Here is a 23,448-nt window from a genome sequence, read left to right as displayed (position 1 = left end):
GGCTGTTTATATTTATTTATTTGGGGTATACATGTCGTTTGAGCTTCTATTGTGGTGTTTATAAATCATCTCCATGTGGTATGTAGGCATTTCACCCTTTTGACTGTTCTTTTTAATGTCCATTTAACTATCTTTCTCATTTTTTGTAGTTCCCATTTTTGAAGTTAAATGCTACTGTGGTGGGTTTCTTTGGCATTTCCCCCCCCTGCAAAGATGTTAAATTTAATTACATGATGGTTATTGCTGAGTGGTTCAGCTGTAGTCACCTCTTAGACCAGATCCTGTGATTCACTTAGTATTAAATCAGGAATTGCCTCTCCCTTAGCAGGTTCCAGGACAAGCTGCTCCAAGAAGCAGTTGTTTATGGTGTCTCAAGATTTTATCTCTGCATCCCTTCCTGAGGTGACACATATGCAGTCAATATGAGGATTGTGGAAATTCCCCACTATTATTCCAGGCAGGAACTTTTCATTGTCTAGGTCTGTAAAGTTCCTAGAACACTCTTAGGTGTTAAATAACAATTGGCCTTTTAAAAAAATACATCTTCTTAGAAACATTTTTTTCCCCCCCTAATAGTTTGTGTTCATAAAACTTAAATTTTGTTCTAATATGACCTGATAGTGTCCCTTCAAATTTGAAGAGACAGACTTGGGAAGTGGGTTATTTTCCATCATTTCTCTATCAGTTATGAAATCTGAAAGTGCTTGTCTGTGGAAGTATTTATCAGTGATTGTACCGTCTCCTACATCATTCTTCCTAAGAAATTAGTACAGGCTTTGTTATATATTTTGTCCACATAAAATTTGGGACCAAGGATTTTTAAGTAGCTTTTTTCCTTGCCTTCTTTCCATCAATATCCTCGTGACAATTTACTTTAATGATTTTGTGTGCACTTATTGCAATGGAATTAGGGCAAATGACACAGATTAAATGCAGCTAGATATGCTGTCTTGTCTGGGTAGTGATTTTTAAACAGTCCAATGCCTGTACTACCCCAACTAACTGTGAGTGGCCCTTGAAGGCCCAACGTGAGACCACAAAGGTGTCCTGCACCATGCTGTAAAAGGTCATTCACTCCAGGACCTCTCAAGGAAATGAAATTTGCAGTCAGGAACCTTTTGGTAGAATCACGCAATGTCCAATCTGCAAATATGCGCTTGCTAGTATAGTCAGCAACTGCATTTCAGATCACCACCTTAGCATAGCATGTGTACGTACGGTAGTCCTAAGGTACCCAGTTTGCAAGCCATGTAGTTGTTACTGTGTGTATTTATAAGAGTTAAGCATTATTATACAGCCTTGTTAATCTGTAACTCTCTGAAGAATGGTGGTCTCATTGCTATTGTATCTGGGTATAGTTATAGGGATTCAATGATACCAAACAGAAATTTCTAAGTCAGAGCCAGTAACCTTGAATTGTGCCCAGAATAGCAATTTTTAGCATTTTTAAATGATTAAATTTAGTAAAAATTTTACATTTCTGAATTTGTTACACTTCCTATTTGGGATAAAACCAAATTTCCTGCTAGTTTACGTGACTTAGGTTCTCATCACATAACAGAATCTTGCCAGGGTTTTTTTGTTTTGGTTTTGGGGTTTTTTTGTGTATTTTTTTTTTTTTTTGACAGCTGGAAATTTCACTGAGTTTATAGTCTGGCTTTTTGTCTTTAAAATGAACTGAAGTCGGGGGGTGGGATCATCTTGCTCAACCTAGACTTCACTTTATCAGGCAGATTATTTTTCAGTACACAAATCAGTTACATCCTAGGGCTGTGATGTGTGACAATGTGCAGCCTGGATTAAATTTTTCTGAATGCCTGAAAATAAAGGTTTAGTCACTGCTGCAGTGGGTTTGAATAGTCGCTTGACATGGACAAGCTGCCTTAACACAAAATGATGAGATGCAACAGGAAGAATGGCCTTGTGTTTACAAGCACAAGACCTGGGATTCGGGATATTTGGCTTTTAGTCCTGCCTCTGCTATTGGCATTCATCCTGGGTGATCTTGGACAAGTCACTTAACCTCCTTGAGCCTCCATTGCCTCATCTGTAAAAAGAAACTAATAAGGTGAAGTGAGCTGTAAGTGATTAATGTTGTAAGATACTTTGTAATCCTGCAGTCCCATCCATCAGAGGATCTCAAAGCATGAATCTTGGTATAATGCTATACAAGTGTATTGCATGATGTACAGATGTTAAAAAATGACAACCTAGGAGTTGCCATATCAAAACATTCCAATCGTCTATATTCTCAGTCTCTGATAGTGGCTGTTTTGCCAACCCTCAGCATTCAAAAATCATGAGTCAAGCCCCAAGAAATTGTGTAATTTAAGAAAGAAAAAACATCATCATCATTTTGGGCTCTTCTTATTGGCTTTAGAGTTTGTTTTCAAGCTTTCCTCCACAACTGCCGTGCGCTAAAAGCTGTCTGCTTTTTAAAATGAAATCTGAGATTCTCATGTATTCCCATGACCGCAGGAGCTGAGGCTTTAGGGAATCACAAGGCTTGATAAAATTGAGACTTGGCATCACTGATTGAGTGGCCTTTGTGAGATGTTGCTGTGGCAAGTGGCGAGTCCTTCAGCCCCTTTATGATCAACTTAATTGTGCACAATGACACCATGTGGGTGAATGTCTTCTGACCTAGATGGTGATCTTGAAGCATGGCCTTGAAGCATGAGGATTGCAATCTCTTGTAACTTACAGTGTTCCTAGTCTAACTGCAGATGCAGTTCTTAACTTTTTCTAGAGTAAGCTGCTTGCTTTAATATCCTGTGGCATTGAGCTCCCGGGATTTATTCTATTGTGTTCATTCAGGATTTCGCTCTTTCCAGTGTCCCCTCTTTTCGTTAGGGTTCCATCAGTTATGCCAACCTCATGACTGCTTGTCAACCATAGACCTGCTTGTCTACCCCTCCCATGAACATTTGTGCACTTTTTCCCAAGCTGACTGTTAGGCATCAGATGCCCTCCCAGAACTGATCTTGTGAGGCTGTTACCATCTCCAGATGCCTTCTCAAAGCCCTCTTCTGCTGGACTATCCCCAAGAAATCATCCAGGGCTACATGGGTAGTCAGAGAGGTGGTTGGGGCAGGTGGTGGCGGAGCAGTTGCAGAAAATCAATAATTCTTTGTAATTAAAAATATAAAAAGTGGTGTGTGTGCATGCGCGTGCAAACATGTGGGCGCACACAAGGTATCACACGCATGCATGTGCACACAATGTTAAAAGAGCATTTTGGAGGTTGCAAAGTCAAGCATTCAAGTTAGGAAATGCTACAATTAAGACGACTTGTGCAACCTTTCCTAGGTTTTTTAAAAAATGTAAATGGAAAAAACAAATTCCATCATGTGACATCATATTGACACCCATGTGGTTCATCAACAGGGTTTGAACCTCACAGACTTCTGCCACTTGAGCTCATGGAGTAACTGATAGTAGTAGTAGGTTGTCATCCTCTGTGAGGACCAGCACTAGGAGAAGATGAGACGCACACTTTGCCAGCGAGTTTCACAGTTGTTTGCTGACAGCAGTGGAATGGTGAGACTCTGGAATCTTGGGTTCCATTCCAGGCTCTGTACTCTCATGGACACAGCCTTTTTCGCTTGTACTCCTCCTCTCCACCTAACTTTACTCCTTCTGCTCCCTTCCCACTGACCTGTCCTCCTCCCAGTTCTGTTTGTTCCCCACCCTGGCTCCTCATCCTGGTTCCATTCATATCTAGCCAGTCTGTCTCCACTCCTTAGGTGTCTCTTCCCAGTCCCAATCTCCTTGCCCAGCCATTACTAGCTTCCCCTCTTGTCCCCAGCCTCTTTTCCTAGCTTGTTCCGGTTGTCTTCTAACCCCCACACAGCTCCTTGTCTGATTTTCCCCCCCCCCCAGTCCCCAACTGGCCTCTTGTCAGCCCACCGCGCATGTTCCCCATCTCCACTGACTCTCAGTCTCCCTTCCCAGGCTGCTTCATTCAGTCCCAGCCTTCCACACCCCTTCCCTGGCTCCTTGTGCCAGTCTCTTTGCCCCGCCAGTACCAGTTGTCCCCTTGCACTCTGGTTGCTCATCAGATCTCCTCCCCCATCCCACTGGTTCCCAGCCCTAGTCTTCTTGCCCAGCCAGTCCCGTTTTTCCCCCACATCACCGCTCAGCCCCCCTCCCCCCCAAAAAACCCCAACCCCATATTTTGTGTCTGCATATCAATTCTGCAGCATCCTCCATTGAGAGTCCAGGAGAGACAGGCACTCTGATCTTACTGCCTGGGCCTGTCATTGCAGGGAGAGTCCTGCTCAGCTCACTGGAGCCCCGGGCTGAAACATGCTTAGTACAGATGGAATCTTCAGAGATTTTATCTGTGGTCTAGTGAGTCTCTACTGAGCATGTGCAAACTACAGTTTTTCAAAGGCTTATAACTTGGCCAAATGTGGGTGGATTTTCATGGGAATAACAAGACGTATCCATGACACACAGACCGCCCCACCCCTCTTGCCAGATTTCATATCCATGCTCTAAAGCTGAGGGGGGGGAGAGACTCTTAACATGGACAGGACCTATCTTTCCCTAGCCTCATTCTTGGAAATGGCTGAACCATTTTGGCTGAAGTTGTCCAAACAAATTCAGCCTAAGGCAGACACCTAGGCTGGAAAAACTTCAGATCGAATGGTTAAAATCCGGCAAAGTTGTAAGCAACTGAAAACAGGGCCTTATAAGGGGCTGTATCGGGCACCCCGAGTAGTAAGCAGTGCTGCCAGCCCTGTTTATAACATATTTGATTATCTCACCACTTCCACTGTTCATATGTTGCTCATTGCTAGATTGTAAACTGTTTGGGTCAAAGACCATGTCTAGCTCTCTGCATTTCCAGCACAACAGAGTTCCAGTCCTGAACGAAGCCTTTGTGGGGGGCTACCATAAAATATGTAGTTTCCCTTATCTTTCTGGGAATCTTGCCTGGAAGGAAAAACACCCTCCTTTTCACATCAAAGGTACCAACTTTTTATAAGAAGATTCTGCAAAGAAGCTCTTTCCGTGAGGTTGGCGTGTAAATTGTTTTTACTGAAAATGGCCTCTGGCTGAATTAATGTTTTAAACCAGCCATTTCTTTTGAGTGTCTGGCCCTCCCAAAGGATCACATCCATGTGGGTTGAACAGGATTTTGTCATTCGCAGGGGGTTTTCCTGTAAGCTGTTCCCTAGCAGGATGTGTTTCCTCTCACATAAGCAGGCTGAAAACCCTGCAACCCACAGAACTATATCTGGACTTTTTAGACAGATAAGTCCTTTATAAACAGGATGATGGGCAAATCCAGGGTAATTTTTGTGACTCTTCATGATGGAAGAGCAGAAGGAAATTGAATGAATGGTACTGTGCAGACGTGCAGTGTCAACTCTTAGAATCTTAGAAATGTAGGTCTGAGGCTGGAAAGGCCTTGAGAGTTCCCCTAGTTCAGCCCTGCCATGCTGAGGCAGGACCAGGTATACCTAGATCATTCCTGGCAGGTGTTCGTCTAACCTGTTCTTAAACATCCAATTGATTTCTAAGGTCCACTTGAACACTGTTGCGAGGTGCCAGATTCTATGCCTAGTACTCTGGGCCTGAAGAATGGCTTCTGCAATCAGTCAGATTTGGATGGATGTAGCCAAAGGTAGAGTTTGGCCACAAGTCTCTCAGCATTAGAAAGCTGAAGGGTGTTTATCCAGATGCGCCCCGTACAACATGAGTTGTAAGACGCTCTGCATTATAAAGCATTGAATGGGAGCTCCATGTATAGCTAGAAGTCTGTCAGCACTTCCATCGATACCCTCTTGGAAGGGTATATAAAGCTTCCATTTTCATTTTGCTGAGGGTTGTAACACTAGCAATATTAAAACACACTTCCAAGTAGGAGTGGTGTCTTTAACCCTCCTAATTTGTATACTTTGCTGAGACAAATATCCAATATTTAGCACACATGCCCTGATATCCTCTCCCCATTTCTCAGCAAAGATTTAAAATGAACAGTGCTGTAATGAGTCGTCTCTGACGTTCTCGCTCTTAGGAGACGCTACAGTATCCTTACTGAAATAGCATTGGTAGGTAAAACTGCAGTTAGCCAAGCGAGTGAACAAAGGACACTTCATGATGTGCTACCCTGTCTAAGTAATTCACCCAGGCTCCCCGGTCGTTAGCCTGAATTAGCCAGGTCCTACTATGTTTTGCTTATTTAATAAAGGGCTGAATCATCTTTTAAAATGGCGAATGGCTTCAGGTGCACATCAGGGTTTATCTAATAATTGCAGAGGTGAAAAGCCTATCCACTTTGCTAGGCAGAGTAACTTTTTTCCCTAAGGGTTGCCTTCTGTTCCTGCAGTCTGCCTCGTTTGACTCTGAACTAACCCTGGGAAGAGAACCAGTGGCAGTCAGGCTTCAGCTGTCATTTTTTAGATGGTGGGGGAGGGGATCCTTTGCTGCACTTGACTATTGGGAAATTAATTAGGATACTAAACCCTCTTCGGGCTGGAACTGCAGGGAAAGAGAGCTCTTCATTGGCTTTCCAGGACCAAGCTAACCCTGCTTATATTTTTTACCTGATCGCTTTCCTTGGTGCATTGAAGGATCCATAGTCACTGCTCTTTATAACTAGAGCCTGCATATTCCCCCCCCCACCCCCACCCCCGGACAAGAACCAGATCGAAATGGCTGTGATCCAAAGCTGAGAATCACTCACTAAGCCCTCATTTCCATAGCAAAGGGAGCCTGTTCAGCGTAGGCTCATCATAGAGAGGTTCCCATTGAGAACAGGGCATTTTGGATTGAGGGAAAGGGTGGCAAAGGTGTGCTTCTTGAGCAGAAAGATCTTAAATGAGGCTAACTTCTAAAGATGACTAAAATGAGGGAAATTCACTCTGGGGACTGGGAGAAGGGAATTTTTCAGCAGTTGGTCAGGGAAGAATAGTAGAATTAAGGGCATCAGATTTGTAAGCTGGAGAACTTGACTTTTTTTGGTGGGGTCTCGTGAACCAGGTGAAATTTTTGTGCAAGCTCTGTACACAGTAAACCTTACATTTTACTAGCATGTCCCTGTTCCCAGTATTAAAGACAACAAATTGAAAAATTCCTGTATATGGTGTGCTGAGATTGGGCAATTTGGGGTTACTTGCGGGAACATAGATTTTAAGTACTGGCTTTACCTTTTCTAAAACAAGATTTTTAATGTTTTGACCCACCATGGAGTGGGAAGAATGCTAAACAATGAACAGTATTGCAAAGTCTTCCTGAAAACATATACAAAGCCTGCCCTGCTCGCCTGTCTTACCTGGATGACTAATATTTTAGTTGCTCATCAGAAGAAATTACTCACCCCAGGTAAATGAGCAAGTAAAACTTTGCTGCAGAGCATTGTACCTGTGAGATGCGTTATCTGGTGAGAAATAGTTGAGCTGAGTGTGCACAGTTCCGGTTGGGTCTAGTTATTGCAACACATGGTGTTTGAGAGCAACCCTCTATCTTCTCCCCATCAATGGGTTTGGCTAATTCCTAAGTGCAATACCTGTGTGTCCTGGCAAGATGTGAAGTGACTGACTGTTGAGAGAAGAAAGTTTGCATCAAAATTAGAGCAGAGGGTTATAAAAATCTGGAAAGCACAGCTCTATGCTGCAGTATTGCCAACCCCAAGCATTTCAAAATCATGAGATTGGCTTAAAAACAATGATACTTATAAAAATAAATCTGGGGAGTTTTATAGTTACCTTCTGGTTTCTGAGTCCCTAGAATTCATGTTTTGAGGCTTTTCTGTGCAATCATGAGGATTAGAAAGTCTGTGGGCAGGGGTAATTGGAAAGCTGTAATCCTAATGTAATCACAGGACTCCAGGAGCTGAAGCTTTAAAAATACACATTGAGAGACTTACTGTAAAATTGTGAGAATTAGCAATACTTATCATATCTTTCATATAGATTGTATACCAGAATGTTTTACAGCAAGTCAGTGTCAGTTTAAGTGTTGAATAATAGCAAAGGGAAAAAAAGAAATGAAGATATTGAGCTCTCATGTTTGGAGAAGATGATTTTGGGGGCAGTAATACTCTTGTTGAACATTTAACCTATTTTGAGGTATTGTCCCTTTTTAAGGTGTAACATAAATAAGCCAGGGTAAAAGCAGGTGTCTTAATTGTGCATCTCTCCAAGTTGCTGGCATTGTGCAAATAACTGCTGATCAGAATGACGACATGGCCTCCTAAAGGTAACTTTTTGTACTGAAACTCCCTATGTTTGTACAGCTCCTAGCACAGTGGAGTTCTGGGCCATGACTAAGGCTCTACCACAGTACCAGATAAGGGTCTTTTTAGAAGTGCTGTTTGTTAAATCTTTTAGATCTGATCATGTGAATTACTAGTTAGGTGAGATACTGAATTTTTTACGTGACTCATCTTAATTGAGACCCAGACAACTTACTCGTACAATCCTTGGCCCTTCTTGGGGGCATTCATTCCAGCAGCTGGAAATGCTTACGACAGGTGCGTTTTGGCACAGACGGTACAAGTGATTTGCTTGAGATCACACAGTGAGTCCGTGGCAAAACTGGGAATGGAACCAGGGTCTCCTGACTCAGTCACCTGCTCTGAACACTCCTTCCTGTTTGGGATCATTAAAATTCCCATGCCACTTCTCAAGCAGTAGGCTTGCCTTCCTGTTGTTTTGGCAGAATCCCACCTTAAATTATTACATACAGGTCTATTTAGCGTATCTCCCCCTCCTGCCAATTCAGCTTGGGACAGCTTGCTCTTCCCTTCCTCTCTGAAAAAACGGCAGCATTGTTGGCAGAGTAGCTGTGGTATTTCATCGCACAGATGAGTGTGTTTCAGTGATAGGGGATGGAGTATCTGCCAGTTCATATATTAGTTTGTTTCTAATGTGCTCTGGACTCCTGCTGGATGAAAACTATTCTATATGTCAGGCTTCAGCGGTTCCATTTGCAGCTGCTGCACAGATCTGAACATTTTCTGTCATGGTGCTGCTATGGCCTATGTGTGTAAAAAGTTATTCGTGTTTGTGGGTCACTTGGGTTTTTCATTCTGATTGCGCAGCTTATGTCAGAGGTGTGTGGAGCTTGGGATAAGGCCCCTTTTTAGACTTTTTGCTACACATACTGCATATTTTAACAAACGTTTGGATATTAGCTCGTTAATTTTCAATTATTCACTTCGTAAACGTTGAGGAGGCATAACCCCATCTAATAATACCATCCTTACTTTTTCTGCAGTGCTGCTTTTCTCTAGATCTCAAATTCACCAGTTGTTCACAAAATTTTATATTTAAAACAGCTGCTTTTCTTTTAAGCTACAGGCGTTTGTAATAAAGTGCTAATTGTGGCACTTCTGTCGTTCAAAACCAGCTAATTTATTATGGGAAATTTAATGAAGCCCTGATGAAAATAGCCCTCCCCCCTCCTGTACACGCATAGGTGAGACTGTGTGCTGTCTTAAACAATCACTTAGGTTTCCTGGCTGAATTGGAGAGACCTGAAAATAGGTGAATCTATCCACGATCTAGTGGTTTGGGTTATGTTATCTAATGGAGAAGAGACTCTAGGAAGCTGAGCTGTAAATATGTCTGGTCATCCTTAGTTTTCTTCAGAGTGAGGGCAAGGCTAACTATTTGGGCAATTTCATTATGTTCTTGATAGATTGACTAGCTGCTTGATGCTAGTACAATAAAACTAATACTAGTGAGAAATACTTAAAAAAAAAAAAAAAAAAAAAAAGTCTGGACTGGATAGGTCAAGAGACTTGGAATAATTTTGAGAGCTTTTTGCCTCTAGGTCGCTGGTTTGAACTCAGTTAAGGTCATCAGTGGCTGCAAGTCATTACCATCCGACAGCTGTTTGGCCTGTGTGAAAGCCGTTGGTGGTCTCTATCCTATTCCTAGATAGACAGAGATCCACATTGCAGAAATCACCACTGTAACTGGGACATGTATTATCCATCTCTGAAAGGAAACCCAGGAGTGCCTGGGCATGGAGGCGAGCTCCTGCCTTACTCTGGCAATGTGTGGCATTTAGTAGAAGCTTGTGCTTGCTGCTTTGGCTTTGCTGCATGGGGTGTGTCTCTGTGAACCAGTGGCTTCGTTCTCCAGTGCTGCGAGTCCAGCAGATTTAACCAGTGCTACCATTTCACTTTAAATGTATGGTCTGCTTAATCTGTAGATTTTTAGATTTGGGGCAAGTCTGCTGTGCAGATGTCCTGCTCAGAGTTCTGGTGCTCAGTATTTGACGTTGTCACCACAGGCATGGGGATTTTGCAGGAAAGAGACAAATTGCAGAGAATTTCTCATATTTATGTGGAAACTTGAGGTACTTCACTGAGTAATTGAGTTTTCTGTTAAGAGTGATATAAATTTTCTTTAATTGTACGACTACTTGGCCAATTCTGGTGAGAGCTTTACTCCAGATGTACAGACCATTAACTTCTTAGCTCCCAGACTTTTTACAAATAAGCAGTTCTTAAGCCTGTCTTGCAGTGTACTTGCGTGCAGAGTTCTGGAAGTTAAAATGGGATGTGTGTTTTGAGTAACCTTTCACAATTTTTGCTTGCAGGCAGACTATGCACACATAAGTACACCCACTGTGTGGTGTGAAAACATTTCAGTTTACCACTTCACTGCAGGAATAATCAGAACCAATATTTCCTTAACAAGTAGCTTTGTGAACTGGAGCAGCATTTTCCCAATCCTGGTGTGTAACCATGGACTTATGGAGAGGCAAACTTAGAGCAGGACTCTGATTTCTGTTGCTCAGAGATTGGGAATTGCAGAAGTCCTTTTCACATCTCTAAAGGCAAGAAGGTATGTGGAGGTTCCTCACTTACCTGTGAACTGATAAATTGTGGAGGAGAAAATCTCTTACAATGGGAAGACTCCTTTGATGTGTTTTGGTAAGTTTCAGAAGGGATCAATCTGGAAGCTGGAGATGCTAATGGAAAATATACTGCCACTCACTCCCCTTGAGACCCAGTGTTCCTATGGAGTGTTACCCCCGTGCGGTCTATGCAGAGGTGGGGGGGCTGGAATTTTCCATGCCAGTCAACTTCCCTCTATTCTAACTCGACAATTAGTTTCTTAGGCAGAGGAGGAGGAGTGCAAACAAGCTAACAAAGTTAATTCAAGGTTTCAGAGTAGTTAATTCAAGTCATTAGCTTGTTTCCCTTCTCCCTGCTTAGGAAAGAAACTTATTTTCAACGAGTTTTTTGAGTTAGTATAAAGTAAGCTAGCTAGCTTGTGAAACCACTTCACAGAAGTACCTGTTTCTGAGAGTTTTATCTACATCAAAAAACAAAATACATTTCTCATCCCGTGCCCCCAAATGATTTTTAAATATGTAGAAACTTACCTTAAAAACCCATTGAGTTGGGTGCTTTTTTACTGGAATAAAAGGGAAAAAAATTACAATAGGGAAAATGCCATTCTTTGTGGAAAATTAGTCTTACCATTTTTGTTGTAAAATACAATATTGGTTTAAAAAAATCTAATTCTGTTATGCTTGGTACAAGTCAGTGTAATTCTGAAGTCTTATTTAAAAAAAAAAAATAGAACTTACCCTTTAAAACCAGTTGTTACGAGCGCTGTTTGAACTGTAGAGTGGTCAGGATCTGAAACTGGGCATCTGTATGTGTAGGAGTAAAGAATGAAAGCTGCTGCATCTCCTGCAATACCGGGTACTTGTCTGACTCTTTTTGAGTTCACTAGCATACGTAGGCAGGTGGGTTCTAGAAAAACAGACCAGACAACATGCACTTAACTGGCCAAGTTTTTCTGAAACTCCTGTTCTCTTTCTCCGCAGACACGATGAGGCGAGTGGTACGACAGAGCAAATTTCGGCATGTGTTTGGGCAAGCAGTGAAAAATGACCAGTGTTATGACGACATCCGGGTTTCCCGTGTTACCTGGGATAGTTCCTTTTGTGTCGTAAACCCCAGATTTGTTGCAATAATCATAGAAGCTAGTGGTGGTGGAGCGTTCCTGGTGCTGCCCTTGCACAAGGTAGGTGCTTTTGAAAGTTTCTCGTTATTGTCTCTGTAGAGCGAAGCTGTCATCTCAACGTTATTTAGGAACCAGACTGAGCCTGGGAAGTCTCACTTCAGAACTGTTTTTTGGAATGACCAATGCCAGTTTCTGATGCCATTAGATGGAGTCTTGCGTGCCTCAGTAATCATTCCAATGCTTCCTTTAAATGAAACACAGTAAATAAAAATGGTTTGCTTGACTAATTTGGACCAGCTCTGTATGAAAAAAGTGCATGATTAGAATGATGTGCTACCACAAAGAAATTGTTCGCTATAGTGATGGTCCATTCTTTTACCATCAGGAATTTAGCTTTCTAAGATACCCAGGTATCTCCTAGGTCTCAGTGCAGTATTGCATTAATCACTTTCTGCATTTGACAAGCAACAGCTAGGTAGCAAAATAAAGAATAAGAATCAGACAGCCTCCTTTTTCAGTCTTCAAAGACCCTGTTGCCATGAGGTCTTTGAGTATATGTCTGCACAGGCATAAAAGACCTGCAGCATGGCCACGGCTGGCCCGGGTGAGGTGAGTTGGGCTGCGGGGATAAAAATTGCTTTGTAGACAAGCAGACTTGGGCTGGAGCCCAAGCTCTGGGACCTTTCACCCTTGCAGGGTTCCACAGCTCAGGTTCCAGCCCAAGCCTGAACGTCTACACAACATTTGTTCAGTCCAGAGCCCGAGCACTGCGAGCCCAATCAGTTGACCCAGGCTAGTCACCGTTTCTGTTTTTAAATCCATGTATAGATGTACCCGAAGAATCAGATGACCACCTCCTGTTCCAGCTGCTGTTTGGCTCTTTAGGATAGTCTTTCGCTCTAGGCTCTACCTGTTCAATGCTGGTATAATACCAGAATAACCCAAGTGAGATAACGGCTCCTGCCACATCTCCAACCATTCTCTGAGATCACATGAATGATTCCCTGTGCAGACTGCTACTGCGCTTCGGCGAGAGCCCTGTTATCTTCAGCAGCTGGAGTATGATGGGGGGAGACATTCCACATATCTCTGACAGAGATATTTTAAGATTCTGTACAAGCAAGAGGCAGCTATAACTGATAAATAACCATACAGGGAAGCTGTATTATACGACCACCTCTGGTTCCCTACTTCTTCATTAGACTTATTTCTGTAACCTCATAAATATATGCACTCACTTCACAAAACCTATTGTCCCAAAGGCAAATACAGAATGCAGGATAACTGCTTAGATGGAAGGACGTGGGGAGAGACGGTTGGAAGAGATCAGTGCTGGGAGGCTTCATCACAGCCTTTGCAACTATGGCATGAGAACGTATAAAGCAGTAGGGTGGTGTCTCGTAGATGTATCAAAGGAAAATAAGGGTATGTCTATATGTAAAGTGCTGCAGCTGTACCGATGCAGCTGTGCCGCTGCAGCGCGTCCGGTGAAGACGCTCTATGCCGACGGGAGAGAGCTCTCCCATTGGCATAAAGAGCACCTCCGCGAGCGGCAGAAGCAGCTCTCCCACCAACACAGGACTGTGCACACAAGCTCTTATTCGTGTAACTTGTGCCGCTCAGGGGGGTGGAATGTTCACCCCTGTGAGTGACATAAGTTTTGCCGACATAGGCTGTAGTGTAGACATACCTTGGGGTGATTGTGTGTAAGGACTGAGGCTATCTCTGCAGTGGGTCACAAAATACCTTTTGTTTTCTGTGCTGGAAAGAATTATTCAAAGCTCCCCTTTTGATAGATTGACTTTTATCACAGTCAGTTGGTAAGTCTTTCATAAACTCATTTAAAGGATTTGTAACTGAAATTATCAGCTTGATCACTTCATGTGCTATCTATTTAAAAAAAGAAACAAAAACAAACCCTAAAACTCTGAATACATCACCACTGACTCTTGTTCCACAGCACTAGTTTCTCCTCAAAAGAGGACTGTCATTTTGGAAGAGGGCTAAGATTATGACAAAACAAGAGAATACATTGGTCCAGGATGATTGGGGGGAAACAGAAAAAAGAATAGCCCAGTCTGCAGAAGTGTGTATGTGGGATCTCTAAGTGAGCTGTAGCTCATGAAAGCTTACGCTCAAATAAATTGGTTAGTCTCTAAGGTGCCACAAGTACTCCTTTTCTTTTTGCGAATACAGACTAACACGGTTGCTACTCTGAAACCTCTCCAAAACTGTAACTCTGGCTTCATGGAAGCATTAGTTAGGATCATAGGCCTGGCCTTACCAGCTCAGACAAGTGGTCCATCTAGTCAAGTATCCCATCTGACACTTAACTGAACCTGGTGTATTCCTCTGCTTGACTGGGGAATGACGTACCAGGCGAGAAGTATCTTCCTAACCCAAGCAGTGATATATAATAGCGCCACTAGGCCAGTGGTCCCCAAACTTTTCAGGGTCACCCCCCCCCCCCACTACGCTCAGTGATATCTTGAGGCAATGCGTTCCATAACTTAATTGTGTTGCATAAGTATTTCCTTACACGTCAAAATTTCTTTTAATTTCATGGCATGTTCCCTTGTTCTTGTTTTAGGAGTGTTGTTTTTTACTTGTTTGTAACTCATTATTTTATATTCCTTTCATCATGACTGCTCTTGCACTTCTCCTGTCTCAGCTAAACACTTCCAGTGTCTACAGTCTTTTCTTATCAAAGTCTGTTCTGGCTTCTAATCTTTTTATTGCCCATCACTGAAGCACTCCTACTTGAGCTATATCTTTTGATAGGGTGACCAGAATTAAGCACAGTGTTCACATGAAGTGTCTCATACCATTGATTTATATATTCACATTATAATATTTTCACTATTCTCTTCCATTCCTTAAACATCAGAGCGTTTTATCTTCTGATGGCCACCATTCACTGAGCAGAAGTTTTCACTGAGCTGTCCGCAAATGGCTTTCACTAACATCCTTGCCGTCATGTTCACTTTCAAAAGGACTGATTTAAATTTTGTTTTTTTGATGATTTCCATAAAACTACACTCTGTGCAATCCTGAGAGACCAGGGAGCTGCCAGAGTCAGTAGGGAGAGAACCTCCTTCTCCGCTTAATTGTAATGGAACTATCAAATTCCTCACTTAGCGTGTGGGTCTCTGCAAAGTACTTTTAATGTGGCTTGACCTATTATGAAGGGTTAGAGCAAACCCGTGTTATAAAAGGTCTGTATAATCTTGAAAGTAAACAGCTTATTTTCTCAAATTTTGTCTTTTCCTTTACGTTTTCAATAAAGGTTTTTGGGTTTTTTTTTTTTTTTTTTTTTTTTTTGTGGTAACAGTTTCTGGTTCTATTCAAGTGGCTGTCCAGTCTTACATGGACATTTGACATAATATAAAGTGCAAAGGCTAAAGAATGGTAAATGTTGAGGTGAGATGGCTGATTTATCAATTGTTAAACATTATCAAGGCCTTTTTTTTTGTCAAGGCATCTGTCATGCCCTAGAATACCCCTCCTTTTAAAAGGAAGTGAAACATTTATTTCTTCTTCCCAGCATCTCTACTTGTTGTTGCTGTCAGTTGATAAGCAAAGCTTGTGTAAAAAAACAATATTTGATTTGTGGCTTCTGCCATGGAACATTGTTTTTCTCTGACTCTGCGGAAGCCTGACTGGTTCAGGAGCAAACAGGTTTTGAGCCCCAGCACCCGTGGAACATCTGACTAGCTTGGAGCAAAGATGCCTCCCCCATCTTCTTGTGCATAGAAGGCCCACATTGCTGATGCCAAGCTGACTCATCTAGGCCATGCTGGGAGAGAACAGCTACGCCAACACAATTCGGAAAGCACCCAGAGGCTCAGCATATTGCAGCCTTCTACATTCAAAGGGGACTCTTCTGCTTACACCAGCCTCTCTAAACTCTGGGGCGTGATGGCTGCAGCCAGTATGGTGGTCTTTCTACCTGGTTTCGATGCGTTCTTGCGGAGTCTGGGGTTGAGAATGGGTCCGCCGAAAACAATATGTTCAAACTCCCAGTGCAGCTCTGATACCCTTAATTAGTCTGTCACCATGAGAGAGAGTTTTCTGGAGTGGATTGTATGTGTGTTTGAAGATCACCACCAGCACAGCTAAACCAAAATGCCTGCCCTGCAGCTCTTTAGAATTGTGTCACTAGTTTGGCAAGTTCTTCAAAGATTTTTCTGCTGTTCTTTGCATGTGAAAGACGTGCAAAGCTGTGTGTGGAATATATACAAATTAATTACCTAAATACACTACACTCTCAAATTTTTGGTTAAAGCACTTCGGTAAACAAATCTAAAATTGCTTATGAGTTTAAAACCTTTATAGTTGATACTCTGCAAGCAGAGTATCCTATCAAATGCTTGACTTGCAGCAGTTTTATTTGCGTGGTGCACATTTAATGCATTCAGGGCCAAAACCAGATCCTAGCACCTAGCCAGACCACAAGTGGGAGCATGAAGAAGGGTCAGTAGTTGAAGTAGCCTACATGGGATAGTGACATGCCTTTCACTGTGGGGGAGGGGAATGGGAGGATCAGTGAACCAGATCCTCTAGGCTGTCTACATGCTGCCGTATGAGGGGCTCCCTGATCAAGTATACATCTCCATCCCTGCATGACTCCCCCACACTCTCATCCCTTGTCTAGAGTCCTCTGTGATGGCCAGGATGGATTCCCCACCTGCTTCTGTAGAACTTCAGAAGCTGTTTTTGGCCCCTTCCTGTAGGGAGACACTCAGGAGCTGAGCCCTAATACCGTTGGTGGCCAGTCCCCACCCAGAACTTGAATCATCTTCACACAGCACACCTTTCTAAAGAAGTCTTAGGAGCTTTCCAACCAAACCTGTTTCATGGTTGCTCTTGGGTTCGAAGTGAAAGTGTCGCACTGGGGACACACAGGCAGAGATTTGAACTGCCTCCCGCCCTTCCTCGTGGAGGCTACATCGTATTCTCCCACTAGTGTTAAGGTCCCGGCTGGTTAGGCAATACCAATAGCATGTCTTGTGCCGTAGGTGGGAGATAGATGCATCCTCTTGAACTGTTTTAGCAGCATGGGGGGATGACTTAATGATTTTAAATACATCTAGACTTCCTGAAGCCACCTATTCAAATCCCAGCAGGGTCAGCCCTTCATCCTTCCAGGGAGGAACAACTGAGTACCACACACAGACTTTAAAAGCCGTGGCCCTCTGTACGAAGATACCACGGAACTTGCAAGAGAAGGGGTTGCCCAAAAATTCCTTCTCCCGCACAGTTGTGCGGCAGGCTTTGCTTGCTGTCCTCTGCTCCCGAGGCAGCTTCCTTTCAGCGGGTCTGCGTGCATGTGGCTCGCGAAGCACTTCGGGATGAAAGGCAGGCGCTGCAGTGAAATAAAACGCTACTGTTAGTGAAGCGTGTTGAGCGCCCGCCTGCCCTTTGATTCTGGCTCGTGGCTCCTGTAAATCTGTCTGCTCCGTGGTGGCACCTGGAAATGTGACATGGATGGTGGTGGGGGTGAGCCAAGGGGATGGAGGAGGCACCAGGTGCTGAATAATTAGGGCACGGACTGGCACAGTCCCAGCGCGCTCTAGTCTCATTACCATATGAAGTGCAAGCAAATGGCTTTTATATTTGCTCCCAATGAATGTGTGTGCCGTATTTTTAAATAAAAATGGTCACACTGAGCCCAAAGTCCGGGCACAGAGCCCCACGCAATGTCCCCCCGGGGGTGATTTTTGATTATACTGAGTGATTTTTGCCTGTGCCCTGGCAGATGAATGGCTCTTCCCTCCCCCACCCCACCCCAGTGATGAGCGGCTTATTCTTCTTTGTGTTTCTCCTTGGCCCTGCCTCGGCTGCTGCATTTCACTGATATGTCTCACAGCAGCAGCACTGCAGGGCTCCTGACAGTGGTTTTTACCATATATGGTCATTACGGCTCTTTGGGCTGTCAGACATCCCGAATAATTTCCACCCTTTGCTTTGATTGGCCACGTTGGGCTAGGACTGGAGGATGGTGGGATAGGGGCTGTACTGTACCCAAGACAAGTGTACGGGCTAGTTAACTCTTAGATTCCTGGATCGGATCACTTGCCAAAGGGGTTACTGACCGCCCTGTTTTGGGTTTGTTTTTTTTTTTGTGAGTTTCTGCTGTCCATAGGCGACTCTTCACATGTGAAGAGCTCTTGGCAGTGCCTCTTGAAATGTAATATGGACAGGGATTGGGAAAAATGAGTGGAAATCAATACTGTTAACACATCCCTGCTGGATCCTTGGCTCTCCCTACCCTTTTGAGGAATGGAGGGATGTGGCTGATGCCCGGAATTGCAGCAAGCTCTGCTTAGCAGTCTAATTACGCTGAGTTGTTTTAAAACCCCACGTTTGTTCCTCAAATGCCTTTTTGGGGTGAATGGTGGTGCTGCCTCAAGTGGGAGCTGGGCTGGTGGTGTAATCCCTCTGTGCCCCGCCTGGGTTTCTTTGCCAGCACAGTTCAGAGTGACAGTGTAACCGACGCAAAGAGATTTTAAACCACGCTTTCCATTTTTATTTAGAACAGCTGGCTGGATGTGGAGTGCCTAGTGCTTTAGTCTCCGAGCCACGCAAGCCCTGTGTTTGCTGCCAGTTTTGGGGGGAGGGGGGAGATTGTCATGAGGCCCCCTCTGGCAGCTACTGGGTGAGTGGGTGGAGATGCGTGGAGGCCGGAGGCCTACAGATTGTCTCCATTCATGCTGTTTTACCAGCAAAACAAATCCCGATGCTGGTTTAGTAGTCAGACTTGTGCAGCTGATTCTTTCCTTTCTGGCTTGCTGTTGAAATGCTTTGTCTGAGTTTCTTGTAATTTTTGGTGCATGCATATGTAGGGAATTCACCATTTCCAGTGCTAGAGAGAGAGACAGCCTGTTTTAGACCACGGTTTGGTCTTTAAAAAGAGAAGTATCAAATGGAATTACCCACATTCAGCTACATGCTTATAATGCTAAGACTCGGATTTTATACTGGCCATAGCCAGGAAATTATGCAACCAAACGCCTTAGTTTCCCACTGCGTTGCATAGATGCTTGAGACGTGATACTGTAGGTTTTACCCACTATGCAGACTGCAGGAACGAAATGCAGCATGTTGTAGCTGCTGTGTCTTTAACCTTGGAACTTCCTTGCTTTTAAGAGTTAGTCATTCATTTCCTTTGCCTCTCTTCCCAACACATCACTTTGGGTGTGTAGGAGAGGACACCTCCTCCGATAAACGTCACTAAAGATCCCCATGAATTGATCTCTAATTTTTAATCTTTGTTCCATGAAATCTAGCCAGGCGTTGTCATCGCCCAGATATCTCTATCCAAAATCCATGTATGGCCCGAGCACCATGGGATCGGAGATTTTGACCTAATCCACTTTTATCCTTAATCTGCTGCAAGGGGTCGCTATTGAGCTTCATCAAGCCTTCTGCTGAAATGAGCATGCTGCAAATACAGTAAATCAGCTCCTGCTTGCTCCTAGGCACGAACTGTTGGGCCTGATTTACAGCTACTTCTTCAGCATAGCAAGGCAGGACAGTTTGTCGTCATTCATGGAATTAAGAACCAGTAAGGCAGACAAGTGGGGAAGAAACACTCCTGTTCACACCCGATTGAGATCTTTGATGTGAATGGAATTGAGGGGTGCTGGGATTTTGTCTAGTTAACTTGCTGTTCAATTTTCTGGGTGTTCGTTAGGAGTGCTTTCACAGCTCATTGCATAAGACCACAGAGTCATTACTGTACCAAAGACCCTAACTCATTAAGGGTACATCTATACTGCAAAAAACAATCCCCAAACCAAACCAAAAAACACGTGCAACTCTCCGGTAGCTAGTCTCAGACCCCAGATCAACTGACTCAGACTCATGGGGCTCAGGCTGCGGGGCTAAAAATAGCCGTGTAGATGTTTCTGCCTGCGCTCTGAAACCTGGCCTGGGGGATGGGTCTCAGAGCCTGGGCTCCAGCCTGAGTGGGAACATCTACACCACTATTTTGAGCCCTGTGAGCCCAAGTCAGTTGACCTGGCTCCGAGACTTGCTGCTGTGGGTTTTTTGGCAGTCTTTCATAGGTACCACCATCTGTAGTGGATATTTTAAGCAGCTGTGTGGTGATCAGCTGCTTTGAATAAAACATTGAACTTTGAACGATGAACTTGGTCTTGTCTCTTAACCACGTTGGGGCAGAGGCCATGCCTCCTCCTCTTCTGTGCAGTGCAATGTACTTATTTAGCCTTGTACAGAGGATTGAAGCTGAGCAGCATCCGTGGTTGAAGGAACTGGGCTGCATGGGATATGCCTGCCTAATCCTGACAGATCTCTGCCCTAGTAAAAGGGGGAAAGCTCTTATATTCCCTGATAGACTGGGGGAAGTGACTTGAAAATATCTGGATTTAACACACCCGTGTACTGTAACGGTTAAGTCCACACATCCCCAGAGTAATTTGAGATACATTTTTTATATCTCTTTACAAAATCTTTGCAGCTTGCCTTTTGGAAAAAAAGCTGTGGCAAAAGGTTCCTCTTCTTTACTTAAACCGATCTCTCCTAAGAAGGCTGCCAACAGCTGAAATCATGTAGAGTAAGGTCTTTGAGAGAGAGGGATGATGCCTGTTGTTTGTGCATGTGACTGAGGGCTTACTCAGACCCATTTGGCTAAACCTTTTGTTAGATTTGTCCTTTGCGTGTTTGCTGCCTTATGACTGTGTTTCTAAACTGGCAGCATTTCCACCGAAACCCTGAACCCACTATTACAAATAACATGTATAAGGTGCTTGCACACCCAAGAAATGCTGATAATCTGTCAGTGACATGTTACCGTGTCTCATGATTCAGCCATGGGGTGTGTGTGTGTGTGTGAGAATGAATCAAGTGTTTCTGCTCTGGCCGAGACTCACTGAACCCTTCTAGCTGTTTAGATGGAGTGGTGATGGAAGGACATGAATTAAAATGGGCTCTGACTTAAGTTTTGCTGCCATTGAGGGGCTCTCAACACTTAATGTCTCGGTTTTTTAGGTTAAAATTTGGCATGCGAGATTGAAGCCCAGGAGGAAGGTTCTTCCCTAATTTTTGATAAACCTCTGTCTAGCTGTGCGCCTTTGTGTTTTAGTGGGAAGAGACCAGAATTAAAGATTTGCGTCTTTTTCATCCACTTATTGGAGAAACTTGGGCAACTTTAAAATACTCTGCAAGACTGTCTCACTTGCATTCAGGCAGCAGTCAGGTTGAAAGCAAAGACCAATGTTAGATTACTTCAGAGTCTTAAAGCCTGAGGAACAAATAGAAGTAGTCTGAAGGAGCTGCTCCTGACAGTTTATGGGCATGTTGGCATGAAGGGGGACTGGCATGGTTAACTGGCACTGCTGAGAGTCAATACATGGATACTTGCCCAACCTGGAATTATCACCTGCAGATCAGATTTCTCGGTCTCTGCCCTCCTCTCTCATATGTATTTATAGCAATGCTGGGAATGCTGCTGAAGTTGACAGTGAAATCTTGAAAATCCTGGTCCAGCGCTTCAGCCATTTAAAATTTCTGGTATAAGCAAACTGCAAATCCAGATGCAAAACTAGTTTTACAGAACTGGTTAGAATTTGATACTTTTTTTGTGATCTGTCCAAATGTATCCTGTTTTTTCAGCCTGCTCCCTCCTTGTCTGCTTTTTTAACAGCCCTACATTGGTCCAGCCTGGCCTAGTAGACAAGTTGGATTGGATATGGCTCCCACTGGAGCATGTGAACACCACTTGATGGTCACCTAGATGGGGTTGCTCGAATGACTTTCTCCTATAGTGCTTCCAGCCAAGTTAAGAGCTTAAACGGATTCCCGTACATGGCAATACCATGTTGCCCAAAGCCCAGTGGTCTATGTTGAGTCCAAGAATGTTTTTCCGCCCAAACTCTAGATGATAAATTCAATGATCACTTCAAAGTCTTTTCAAGGTCTCATTGTAGCAGTAGAATGGGCTTTAGAACTCAACTCTTCTGACCCCTGCTGTCATCACAGGACAACACTTTTTCCTCTTGTGTGAGTTTGTTTCTAAACTCTGTTGAAGCCCTTTTGGTGGGATGCGGAAGGGTGCAAATTGAAAGAGCTGAGAGGTTTAATTCTGGAAAGTTGTGCAGGGTTTTTCTCCAGAATGCAGGAGTAGCAATCAGATGTTCGGTAGCTGAACTGGAACAGCCAAGCTGAACACCCAGTTCATTGCAGTGGGAGCTAGCCGTTTGTCTTGTTTAAAAAGCCAGCGTGTGTGAGAGCAGCTGATCGTTACAGCTAATTTTGTGGAGGATTCTGGGGATTAGCATACATTTTCCAGTGCAAAGCATCCCTCAGAACTATTTTAGTTGTAGAGTCCATTGTAACCAACCCTTATCTCTCTCTCTCCTTTTCTGGTCAGCTATAAGCACATGGCACAAACAATGAAGTCATCCCACTGCTGCATTTCTAGTCTCCCTGCGGGCATGAAATAAACCTTGTTTCTGCTGCAAACTACACTAGGCTGATGACACTCCTGAAACTCTCCAGAGTACCTTGAGCACTAATACCAAATCTGCTGGGGCACAATCATAACATGGCTTTAAAGCTCTGCATCTCATTCAGACTGATCAGAGTGGATTTGTTTTGCGAGAAACATTCCTGTCCATTGCTGCAGCCCTTCTTCCCTTCCTCTTTGTCTGTATATCAGCTTAGATTTAGGCACTTCAGAGCACATACCTGAAGTACCACAGATCTCTGAAGTACCATGCACACCTATGGAGCTGTGGAAATAATGAATGATCAACCGAGCTGGAGCAGAGCATTGTATATGGATTTCTGGAAGATATAAGGAAAATCCAACTGCAATATTTAGCTATGAATGCTTTAAAGATTTCAATAGCTTGTTTGTCACTGTGACACACAGCACAGTGGGCCTTTTGGGAGTAACAGTCCTCATTTTGAGGATTAGCCATGGATGCCTTGGTTGGTTGGCTGGATGACTAATAGCCATTTGTCATGGTCAGGAATGAGCAATACACTTTCATTACATCCTGCCATATTTTTTTTTATTCTAACAGCCTCTTATGTGACCATCTGGCATGGATATGGATGGGTGTTCTGTGGCCACAGCAGTTCACATTAAGCTTCAGTGACAAGTTCTAGGTTTGTGAGACTGAGTTTATTGTAGGGAGAGTAGAAATAAAGTCCTGTCCCAGTCTGAGCAGTGCATCTCTGAAGTAAAAAAGTTACTGGTCAATTAGCATTTCAAACCCAGCCTTTGTGATCTGATTTCCTTCTCCAAACCCCTTCCTCAGCATGCAGATAGTGGAATCGCTTTCACTTGTGCAATCTGATGCTGCTTCCCTGTTTTCAGTTGTGATCTTACTGAGCACAACACAAAATCGGAGGAAGCAGCTGTTCTCTGCACATATTTTTACTGTAATCCATGAACTGTTTCCTCTGACCAACTGCCCTTTCCTGGCAGAGAATCAATTGTAAAAGACATTCAAATGATTTAATAACACTGTCA

The 23,448-nt window shown here is 43.6% G+C and overlaps 1 protein-coding gene across 1 annotated transcript in view; it reads left to right on the top strand.

Moving 5' to 3' along the window:
* The window catches only part of CORO1C (coronin 1C), a 76,839-nt gene that overhangs the window by 19,031 nt on the left and 34,360 nt on the right, over nt 1-23,448 (top strand). The window contains exon 2 of the mRNA XM_074973039.1: nt 11,806-12,005. Within this exon, the coding sequence (XP_074829140.1) occupies nt 11,811-12,005 (195 nt within the window). The 5' untranslated portion in view covers nt 11,806-11,810. The remainder of the gene's footprint in view (nt 1-11,805; nt 12,006-23,448) is intronic.

The sequence above is a fragment of the Natator depressus genome, chromosome 15, assembly GCF_965152275.1.
Source record: "Natator depressus isolate rNatDep1 chromosome 15, rNatDep2.hap1, whole genome shotgun sequence".
Lineage (NCBI taxonomy): Eukaryota > Metazoa > Chordata > Testudines > Cheloniidae > Natator > Natator depressus.
The sequence above is the reverse complement of the archived record's forward strand: the minus strand, read 5'-3'. Positions and strand labels throughout refer to the sequence as shown.